The following is an 11,514-nucleotide window of genomic DNA, read 5'->3' on the forward strand; positions in this document are numbered from 1 at the left end:
ACAGTTTGCAGGCTTGAAATGTACATGTTTGTGCCTCAGCACTACACCTGATTTTTTCAGTCCAGCAGCTGCCATACAATCCGTCCAGACTGTCCAGGGCCCAGAACTTAGGTCTTTGCTGTGTTCAGGGCCTGGACGGCCCTGTGGTAGAAGCTGTTCTTCAGTCTGTTTGTCTTTGCGGCCAGGGTCCTGAACCGCCTTTTCGAGGGCAGCCTGGTAAAGTGTTCGTACCCAGGGTGGGTCGGGTCCCTGGAGATCTTGGAGGCCTTCCTGAGACAGCGTGTGTTGTACAGCTCTTCCAGAGAGGGGAGGGGGGCGCCGGTGATCTTCTGTGCTGTTCTCACGACTCTCTGTAGCGCATTCCTCTCCGCTGTTGTGCAGCTGGAGAACCAGTTGCAGATGCCGTAGGTGAGGATGCTCTCCACTGCGCCGCGGTAGAAGGTCACCAGTATCTCCTGCTTGCTGTGTTCCTTCCTGAGGACTCTCAGGGTGTATAGCCGCTGTTGTGCCCTCTTGATGGTGCCTTTTGTGTTGTCCTTCCAGGTCAGGTCATCCCGCATGTGCATCCCCAGGAATCGGAGGGTTGAGACTCTTGATGACTAGCTAGGGGCTACTTGATGACTAGCTAGGGTACGAACACTTTGCTCGGCTGCCCTCGGACAGGCGGTTCAGGACCATGTTCGCAAGGACAAACAGACTGAAGCTCAGCTTCTACCCTAGGGCCATCCAGGCCCTGAACACAGCAAAGACCTAGGTTCTAGGCCCTGGACAATCTAGACAAATTGATGGCAGCTACTAGATTGAAATCAAGTGCAACACTGAAACACAACTGTGAACATTTCAAACCTGCAAACTGCGACACTTTAAATGAATGTGCAATAACACTATGTGCAATATGACAACCCTCGGGTACATAAGGTTCAGAGATAGGAAATGTTAGGATATTTATAGCATAGCATAGAGTACAGCACAGTGTTTTATTTGTATAGTATAGTATAGTGGATAGTGTACATAGCCTTTATTTATGTTAACCAGCTCCTTTCCCTTCTTGTTTTTAGTATTTTTTTCCTAGCACCAGGGGAGCCCCCCCTCCAAATGTCGTTGTATGGTACCTGTACTGTATTAATGACAATAAAGACCATTCATCATTCATTCATAGGGGCTACTTGATGACTAGCTAGGGGCTAGGGGCTAGGGGCTAGGGGCTAGGGGCTAGGGGCTAGGGGCTAGGGGCTAGGGGCTAGGGGCTAGGGGCTAGGGGCTAGGGGCTAGGGGCTAGGGGCTAGGGGCTAGCCTACTTCATGGCTGGCTACATTCAGCAGCAGACAAACTTACCTTTCTCTCATCTCCGACGGGACTGAAGACATGATCATCCGTGTGATATTCCGCAATCAATAAGCAACAACGATATAATACTGAAATACTTATACAACAAAAGACAGAAATGATGAAGGGTTTCATAGGCAGATGGCTCGATGATGATGAACCCCTAGCAAACGTGAACGTTTAGCAACAGTAGCTAGGTAATCCTCTGATAGGCTTTCCGTTTCTATGACAACATGCGGGGGCAACGGAGAAAGAATTCCTCTAGAAAACGGTGCCAAAATCAAAGGTTCCGTTGTTAGAATATAGCCTAACAACAATACTATTCAATCAATGTTTTGACCAAATGTATAATAATAAGTAACTATATTTGTCAACACGTGACTATTATTTGCTAAAATGTTGAATGAACGTTGAATACTGCAGTTTTTTTTCTAAAGCTACACCCTAAATGTATGAGAATGACAACAAAACAATAACACAAGAGGAGTAATGGAAGGAACTTTTTGTTGTTGGGCACATTTAATTGTCGGAGTATAAGCTTTTTAGCGGCATTCCTTCAATTACTCCTTATTTCGTCTCGTTTGTGATTATATGATGTGCGCCCTCTGCTGCCCTCTGCTGCCTGCAATAAGAACTGCAAGTTTTACTCACTTGGAACTGGAAAGATAAGAAGTACTGTACTGTGTGTGTTTTGTGGCCTAAATGTACAATGATGTCACATGTCACCTTTGCACAGTTTTTAAACTCGCAAGACACTGGCCTTCATACACAGACTTACAGAAACAAAATAATAATACAGACAAACTCAGATAAAAGAACATTTATTCATGTTTTTTTTGTTTTTTTTAAAGAAGCTTTGATAGCCATCAGTAGTAGAATTCAATTCAACCATCGATCTCTCAGATACACAGCATAGCCAATGCCTTCATCACGAAACATTTCATTAAAACCCACAAATCCTAACTCACTGAATCTACTTGTCTAAAAACTGAAGCGGTTTATAATCTTGCGTATCATCCCCCAGAATTTCCTTGAGAAAAGGGACGACCGAAAAGAGATTGATGTGGAAATCTCGGTGGGGATCTCTAGATTCCACCATGCGGCTAGGTTGACCAGCGCACAACTCCTTGGTGCCCCAACTGACAAGTCCAACCTGTAAAGAATGAACGAGGTGTCATCAGTACCAGTACAGATTAAAGATTAAGTTGATCAAAGTTGAGGAGTCCTATGCCAAAGGCTTAGATAAATGTTTATGTAAATACTAAACATAAAACAACAAAAATAGTCTTGAAAAACTATGTAGGATCTATACAGAAAGTTATTTGCTAAGACACACTATTTGTAAAGGGTCTCCAGGGGAAACACAGTTATAGGGGCAGCTTAACGGTAGATATGTAGATGATTGGCAAGTATGCTGTATGATAAGAAGAATAGTAAGCAAGACCTAACCTGGACAACACGATGCTGATGGATCTTATAGACAGCACCACCGGAGTCACCTTTGTGCCCACCCCCACCACACACACACACACACACACACACACACACACACACACACACACACACACACACACACACACACACACACACACACACACACACACACACACCACACACCACACACACACACACACACACACACAATCAAGTTGCAAGGTTAGAGGCAGACAATAGCATAGATACCTTGAGAAACCCATTACATACAATTACAATATCAAAAGCTTGATATGAGTGAACGATGAGTGAATGCGTCATAAAAAGATAGAATTGACTGCTAAACATACCTTTGCAGGCAACATGATCTCTCTCGGGCGCACTGCCACCAGTACACAGGAAATTGTCAGTCACAGCCTCCTTTGGATCTTCAGTTGTTACATCGTCTGCCTCAAGAGCGAATTTGATACAATTGTCCCTCTACACACGATAGAAATAGTGGGATTAGTTCACTTTTTTAATCCTACGATTTTTTAAATCCCTGCACAATAGGTGGCTTTAAACTAACTCACAACAATGAAGGTAAGTATAAGTGGAAGGGTCTATGTGTCAGACATGATTTTGTACTCACCTGACTACCAAGCTTAACGTCGGCACTTTTCTGCTTAAGTCCTTTTTTTTTCCTATCCTCCTGGTCGTCTGTCAAGAAATGGACTCTTTCGAAATCACTTTTTAACAAGAGCTCTTCTGCAAGGAGAGAAATACACAAGGGCGTACATCAGCTTCAATCTGCCAACCCGGGCAACGTCTCCTTAATTCACTGTTGGTAATTGGTGCTCGTGCTTTATTGTTTTTAGCTGTAAATTGAAGCAACAGTAGTCCTTTTCTGTGGTCATGTGACTTGGTGATGATGTAATTTCACCTTGTTGCTTGCAGGTGATGTCATCGCCCGCCAGATGTAGTGCTCCACTCGTTTCCTTGGTGCAAGGGATGCAAATGGGTCTGAGTGAGACAGACAAGCAAGAATGAGTTTAGGAATTAACTACTAGGAATTAAAAATGCTGTAGATAATTGGAGTTAGAGGTTAGAGAGGCAGGTTGGTAAGCAGAAGGTCACTGGTTCGAATTTTGGGCCAGGCACTAAACAGTGGAAACTGAAGGCAACTGGAGACCTGCCAGGTCTGAGATCCCAGGTACAATCTGCTGCTATTGTGCCCTTGTGTGTGTGTGTGTGTGTGTGTGTGTGTGTGTGTGTGTGTGTGTGTGTGTGTGTGTTTGGGGGAAATTTCCTTTGAACCAAATTGGATGAGTAAAACTGTATTGTAAAAGTCGAAATGCAGTGGTAATTGGGTGAATGGTAGAACATTTGACAATATAATAATTTCTAAATAATCCGATTTCTAGATGACAATTTACATTTAGATGATGTTGCCAAACCTAGATACTAGAGGTGTGCTTGAATTAGCTTTCTTGGAATTATCTCCATTATCTCCACTGCATATCTCACCTTGCCTTAGTAGAGAAGTCCACTTGGTCTTCATGTTTCAGTTTGACAAGAGCTACATCGTAGTCATAGAACTCCTTTACTCCTTTATTCAGTTTGGCCTTGATATTATATTTCGGGTGTATTATGACGCTTTCTACCTTTGTGCCTCTTACTCCTAATCACAAAAAAGATGAAAGAAGATAAGTAAACCAAGTTTACCAGATTTCTGTTACGGTACATTATAGTAATAAGCTATGGCGTTTGGCATTAACACAACATAATGATGTTAGCTTATCGTATTTGTGTTGCATCTTTATTTCATTAGCTGAAAAACTGATACGATCTGTCTAAAAACGATTTGAGTTATAAAACATTCAAGGGCCGGTTTCACAGACAAGGCTTAAGCCTAGTCCTAGATTAAAAAACATCTTCAATGGAGATTTTACATTGAAAGTGTGATTTAGTCCAGGACTAGGCTTAAGCCTTGTCTCTGAAACCGGCCCATGTGGTTGGGATATTCTTGGAGTGGTATCTAGAGGTACCTTTGTGATCATTGACTTGAACCTGGACCATATCTGGTGTGTCATCATATTCAAAGCAGTGAGCAGCAGTCAAGATGAATCTGGCAGTGACCAAACTCCCGAGGCAGTGTGAGACTCCTGTGGTACGCTAAGAGGAGAGGGCAGATCTTCAATATACAGTAGTACATATTGGTAAATTATGAATGAAATATCCAATGTATGGATATCCAAAATGTCTGTTATGACTTTGTAATGAGTTCATTGACACAGTATACATGTTTGCTCAAATGAAATCTCATAATCAAACGTGGAAAAAAAAAGAAAAACAGATAATCAAGCACATTCACGTTTTTTTATCAATTTTACGCCCCCCCAAAAAAATCCTCTTTGGATCAAGGAAGTGTTGAAATAATTACCACGGTAGCAACCGTTGCCAGCCAGGGAAACCTTTCCATTATGGTGGATCGTGTTCCATCATCATAGCCTCTGTGGAGCCCACACAGACCCACGACCTTTGATTCATCTGTTTAGATGAGAGAGGTTCAAACAGCATGTCTTCAGGTCTCAGACGAGGTGACTCATCATGTGAGCATGGTCACTGACCACCTACGCTACAAAGTTAAACCTCTTTTTGACCTCATCCTCCATAGAAACACCCAGCCGAGTCATGGCACCAGTGTGACCGGAGTGGGATTCCAACCAGCAAAACAACACTAAAGCCTGAGGTCTCAGGCAAGGTTACTCATCATGAGTACAATCTCTACAAATGCTCAGCACTCTACACACACTCATGCTTAGAGTGCATAGACACAAAACACAAAGACACATGCGATATCAACCAGTTGTACTGACTTAATAAGCAATAACGGTGAAATTCAATCATACCACATTGCATTTACACTACTGTACTGTACAACTGCACGCTACTACCCTCCAGTACAATGGCTTGGATTCAAACAACATTTTGTTTTTTTATTATTATTTATTATTTTTAAAGAAATGGCTTTGTGTCAATGTCCAATGAAAATGTCCTCTATGGCTCAATCTGTTTGTGCAGAGGGATGTGATACAAAGCAATATGGTGGGCATACAGTAATGTGGTTGACGCTACCCTACTATTGAATTCCAGCCACAGTCTCTCTCAATTCATTGACACTTCAGACCCAGACACAAAGCTCACAGAACCAACTGGGTACGGCGTCAAATGACTTACCAATTATTTCATCAAAGGTCCTTTCCAATTTTGCAAGAGACTCTACTTTAAAGTAGTGCTTTTCTCCATTATTCCTTTTTGTCACAAGTCTATTGATGTTGTCTTCCTCGATGTCATCTCCAACCCCAAAGAAATAGATATCTAAAAAACACGAGTGGTTGCCCATAAAACATTACTATATGTTAGGCATGTTATTTAGGATTTTAAATGTTAAATTTACAAATAAACTCTGTACATACTTGATAACATTAGTGATATGTTATGATGATGTATATGTTGGATCTTAGGATTGTTCAGTGCCACATACTGTAGCCTATCGTATTGATAATTATCACAGTGCTAAGTGCTCAGACCACTGTCATCTCATCTAGAATAAATTGTCTTGAATTACTGTTAGGGCTTTCACACCGGCAGTTCCGAACGCCGGTTCGCGTTCGCGTTCGGAAACCTCCGAACGTTGGCGCTGTCTGGCGAACGATACACTGGTATGAACGCGGGCTCGTTCGCCAGACAGCGCCAACGTTCGGAGGTTTCCGTACGCGAACGCGAACCGGCGTTCGGAACTGCCGGTGTGTAAGCCCTATGTGAGTACACTGTAATGTTTTAGTGTAGGCCTACTTGCCTTACTTAGCCAGAAAACTAACTTGATCTCACCAAGATACTCGTCCCTTTTTTTCGGCTCATTCATAAAGACCACCTCCTTGATTCTGGTCACTGTGTTCTCCGGGTTGCCACCCATGTTGTAACCACCTACAGGAAATAGGATTCAAAGGTCAAAGGATTACTAAACTGGCCACAGCCAAACGAGGAACATGTTCTAACAAACAGAAACATGCAAATACTAAGAAACTAGAATTACCGTCTGTGAAAAAGATAAGGACGTGGCGGAAATCCTCAAATTTCTTTTGATGTCTTTTCTTTAGGACTTCCATTCGTTCCAGGATGGTCAGGAATGCAAGGTTGACATCGGTCCCAACATTTTCTCTGTCTATAACACAAAATGGCACACATGCATGCACGCACAGACAGACAGACACACACACAGACACACAGACACACAGTTTTTGTTTGACTTTATTGAAGTCAACAAGTCTAAAGAAATGTGCTTTACAGTAATGTGGTCAGTGTGTCTAAAAGAATATATGAGGCTGGTTCTTGAGACCAGGCAAATAAGCTCACCAGCATAATTAAATGTGTCCAAGCGATCCAAGATAGTTTGAGCGTTCAGCGTAGGATTTAGTATGCTGATAATCTCGTTTATCTCAGCGGAAAAAAACACTATTTCATAATTGGGGTTTACTGGGAAGGAGGCAATCTGTGAAAAGATGAGTGTAATACAGGAAACAGTTAAGATGTGTGTCATCAAAGGGTGTGACAGAAATAGAGTGCTGACTGGTCAGTTTCTCAGTAGTGTGTCATTCCAAAATGATATTATAGAGTATAAACATTGTTTTAAGTCTATGTCTTGTCATGCGTCATACAGTCGCATTGCAATAGCACAGTGATAGTAGTGGACATTATTAACCTCAGTAGTAATTTACAAATTAACTACCAAGTGGCTTACCACCCCAGGCAGCAAGGACTCTCAGATGACTAATATGTTTACATTTACAACATTTACAAATTACTACCTACCCTAAGGGTACATTGTACAAAGTGAAAGTAACATTGTCTACATATAGTGGAGGTGATTTGGAATCACGCTCATCATGAGGTAGCCCTGCATGAGACGTGTAGTCTCAAGTGCCGCCCTTGGACCTCGAGGATGTCCTCTTGGCCTAAGACACGTGTCTACTAGTGGGAGACAGAGGTTCCTCATCACATTGGTTCCGTGTCCCAGATGGTTCTTCTCATGGATGGTCAGGTCAAAGAGGGTGAATGTAATGGAGGTGACTTAGAATCACGCTCTTGTGATGAGGTAGTCGTGCCTGAGAGGTACAGTACACTCAAGTGTCGCCCCTTAGACCTTTAGGACGTTTAGGATGTTCTCCTGGCCTGATTTTTTTTCCTTCCGGAGTTTTTCCTTAGCTTTCTTTTTGGGGGTTGGTGTTAGTTCATATTGTTTGTATTATATTTATTATTTATATTGTTTGCATTCTTCTTGTTGTAAAGCACTTTGAGACAATTGTCTTTATATAAACCTTCCTACAAATTGTTTTTTATTGATTGATAGTTGACGCTTGGGTCTTTCATGTATCAGACCCGGGTTCCAACCCCGCCTGCTTTGCTTCAATTACAGGACCGAATAAGTTAAGGAGTCCTTCTCCGTTACTTTAGTTAGACAGCAACTACATACTGTACCTTGTATGTTTCTGTGACTTACCTTCCTGATAAGTTGCTTGACAGCTCTTCTTGCGTGTTCAAACTCTTCTACTTTAATGCTGTCAGAGACGTCCAGCGCAATGTAGATGTTCAGTAATCCATCCTCTTGAATGAAAATTCTCTTTCCTTCTTGAGTGTCATCTAAAAAGCACCAGCTAGAGTTTTCAGTTTGCAAATAACTGGGAGAACATTAGGAGTGCAGGGAATGGTCAATGGTGTCTGTTACTTGCTTGATTCTATGCGACAAACTGGACTGGACATATCAAGACAGGACACTTATTAACTTTTTTTTCATGTAATGTTTCAACACTGCACTTGTTAGACAAATTCTAAATAATCTATGGTTATGCAGACTTACTGGTGGATTCTAACGCCGATAGGCTCTGTCTGATAGCACTCCCGAAGGACTCTGTGATCTCCAATGCAGTGTCGTATGTGTGTTCGTCTGCAACATTAACAGAAAACACACTTTAATTAAAAAGATATATTTCATGATATAACCAGGTTAGTCTCATTAAGATAAACGTCTATTTTCCAAGACAGATCGCCTTTCTCATTATCCATGTTTCTTTCTTTTTTTAACATTTTTTTTTTTTTACAAAACCATGATATTGGACTGCATGATGTAAATGTCAATCTTTTGGTATCTGCACAAATAGCATTCACTCTGGTGGTGTTTGGAACAGTGTTTGGGTTTGGGGGGTCTAAAGGACCTTACAGTAACATGCAGGCTCTGTTCCAGTCCATTGGCCATCGTCTTGACAAACTCGCTCGTCTGACCCCACTAGATGTAATCTGCCATTACAGTGGTATGTGACTTTGTCATCAATGCCAAAAAGAGTCCCTCTCCTACCAGCTCCTGCTGGAGTACCGGGATCGGAACACCGATCTCCTGCTGTAAGAAAAAGGTGGGAGAAAGTCAGAGAAACATTTGACATGGAGAGGGAGAGTTAATGGAGAAACCAACATTATTAGTAGGAAGTTTTGTGTAGTAGTCTCTCCCAATGATATTAGTTGCATAATGTCATCGTTTGCTTCTCATGAATTACCATATAGGAAAGCTCAGCAGACCAAACTCTAATTTCACACTGAGCTGAGCCAAGCTAAGCTGCACTAGGCTGGCCTGGTTATTCATCATAGTTAGAAACAGGGCTGGAAAGACAAATGTGAATCTGAGCCAGCATAGTCCAATTCAGGGTGGCCCAGGGGGGTATAGCGCCGCTTAGAGATGACAAGAGGGATAGAGACAAATAATGACCGTTTAAATGGCATATTATATTCTACTGGCTGATGAAGTCATTTCTAACGTTTTACCCCAATTGCATTTACCATTTTAGCCGAATACCAGGTTGTCTAGCAAAACGTTACATTATGTCGTTGCCGATGCAATAAGAATATACTATGTTTGTCACTCACAATCACGGCTGCATATCGGCGTGCTTCCACTCCACTTGGCATTGGCCTGGCAGACCCGGGAGGGTGAGCCACGCAGGGTGTACCCAGAGTAACAGTGATATGTGGTCTCATTACCGACCAAGTAGCTCTCTTGACCGGGCTGAACGCGTCCGTTCCCTAACACTTTGGGGTCGGGGCATTCCATCCCTACAAGAACCCCCCCCCCCAAAAAGATGGATATACAGTAGAATGCAAAATGTGACTTGTTTTGTCCAAGGTGTGTTAGGTTAAATCATGTGTTTTTAGATTGTCATGGGACGAATTGTAGTAGGCCCAACTCACGTCTGCACGTCGCAGGATATCGTTTTCTTGTAGCAGGTTGCCAATGTCCATTTCTCATGCATTTGCGTATCCTCTCGGGGTAGGGGTAGTACCCTTCTGCACAGCGGTACACCAGCATGCTGCCGGACTGGAGGCCCCTGGTCAGGGTGTAAGTGCCCCCTTCAATGTCCATGTTCTCCGCGGTGCACGGGAATTCCGTCAGAGCTCCGAAAACACCGACGCCTATGGGGATGGGATGGTGATACAATTATACATTGTCTTTAGAGGAGCTCCACTGGCTGATTTCGCCTTGATTTTCCTCCTCAAATTTTTTTTTCTTCTCCAAAACGTTTAGAATTGAGCATGAGATTTGTTTCTCGTTGGTCTAGTTTTTTTTCTCCAATTTTGGGGGGCTATATTTCATGTACCGATGCTACATTCGACCGTTTTCCAACAAGGTGATTTTTCAAAAGTTTCAGCGACCGTGGGTGTTGAGGTTTAGAATGAGCCAATGTACGGTATATGGTTGATTATTGGTAATTGTAATATGAAGGGCAAGATTGGGAATTTAGCAAGGGTACTACTGAGGTTAACAAATACCCCTCCTGTTGCAGCAAGTGCTGATTGAATAAGAATATATGGTTTGTAATTGCCAGTCGGAAATATTCTAATTCACCGCAAAGCGATATGAACATTTGTAGAAGGACAGTCAGAAAATCCATGTTATTCATGAAAGTAAAACTAAGATTGCCCCACTTCTTATTATTAAAGAGGATCTATTTACACAAATCATTTCGTCACCTTCTTAAAATAATGGTCATATTCTCAAGTTTGAGAAAAACAGAATAAACTGAACCAAATATATAATATACTATAATATACTATAATATATAATATTATTTAGGTAAAAACATAATTTTCCTCAAAAGTGACGTAAGACATTATTTTAAGAAGGTGACGACTTGATGTCATACGTGAAGTTTCATATGGAATTAATTGAAAAATACCAGAACTTAATGGATAGGTTAAGTTAATTTATTTCAAGCATGTTCCCCTATGCTGTATCATACAAGATCCTACCCACAAATGTATATATATTTATTTTTAAAATGGTAACAATAGACTGAAATTGCATTGCAAAGTCTATATCGAATAAAGGAACTTACCCATATAGATAGGACATAAAACCAGCGCTGCAAACCAAGTCCAGCTAACAAAAAAAACCATGTTGAATTTCAGGATGTTAAACTCTGACCCTGTGGTAAAAAGTGAGATTATTCTACTAATGGGTCACATTTATACAAAGAGGCAGGAATTTCCGGGAAGAGGGCATGGCTACGATCACACTGTCACTGTTTAACCTCAAGTCAAATAAAAGGAATTGATTGACCAACTCAATGACAAACATTAAACACAAACACAATTTATATTATTTGCCATAGGTCTGCTCATATTTATGAACCTTTTTTGAATACTCTCGTGTGTCTCTCACAAATA

The 11,514-nt window shown here is 41.6% G+C and overlaps 2 protein-coding genes across 2 annotated transcripts in view; both read right to left on the bottom strand.

Moving 5' to 3' along the window:
• bbs1 (Bardet-Biedl syndrome 1) overlaps nucleotides 1–1,367 on the bottom strand; it is a gene marked incomplete at both ends in the record, with an annotated part of 8,666 nt that extends 7,299 nt beyond the window's left edge. Inside the window, 1 exon segment of the mRNA XM_080549734.1 lies at nucleotides 1,336–1,367. Within this exon segment, the coding sequence (XP_080405860.1) occupies nucleotides 1,336–1,367 (32 nt within the window).
• Nucleotides 1,368–2,131: 764 nt separating this feature from the next.
• On the bottom strand, nucleotides 2,132–11,288 carry LOC308174776 (complement factor B-like). Its single transcript, XM_080549877.1, has 18 exons — nucleotides 11,184–11,288; nucleotides 10,039–10,260; nucleotides 9,718–9,903; nucleotides 9,020–9,196; nucleotides 8,660–8,746; nucleotides 8,303–8,442; nucleotides 7,159–7,294; nucleotides 6,839–6,967; nucleotides 6,634–6,729; nucleotides 5,980–6,120; nucleotides 5,183–5,289; nucleotides 4,788–4,914; nucleotides 4,267–4,420; nucleotides 3,683–3,762; nucleotides 3,392–3,507; nucleotides 3,111–3,240; nucleotides 2,776–2,825; nucleotides 2,132–2,479 (listed from the first exon to the last, which is right to left on the bottom strand). Exons 1-18 carry the CDS (start codon nucleotides 11,242–11,244, stop codon nucleotides 2,300–2,302), a joined length of 2,319 nt encoding a protein of 772 aa, XP_080406003.1. The 5' UTR covers nucleotides 11,245–11,288; the 3' UTR covers nucleotides 2,132–2,299.
• Between the last annotated feature and the right edge of the window lie 226 nt (nucleotides 11,289–11,514).

Source organism: Nansenia antarctica (assembly GCF_963989245.1).
Source record: "Nansenia antarctica genome assembly, chromosome: 20".
NCBI lineage: Eukaryota > Metazoa > Chordata > Actinopteri > Argentiniformes > Microstomatidae > Nansenia > Nansenia antarctica.

Excerpts from the sequence above, each read along its gene's own strand:
- LOC308174776 (XM_080549877.1), bottom strand. The coding sequence starts at position 11,244 with ATGGTTTTTTTTGTTAGCTGGACTTGGTTTGCAGCGCTGGTTTTATGT. Across the intron at positions 9,197-9,717 it reads GCCGATATGCAGCCGTGATT|CAGGAGATCGGTGTTCCGAT; the intron begins GTGAGTGACAAA and ends TTTTTCTTACAG. Across the intron at positions 6,730-6,838 it reads CCTTATCTTTTTCACAGACG|GTGGTTACAACATGGGTGGC; the intron begins GTAATTCTAGTT and ends TATTTCCTGTAG.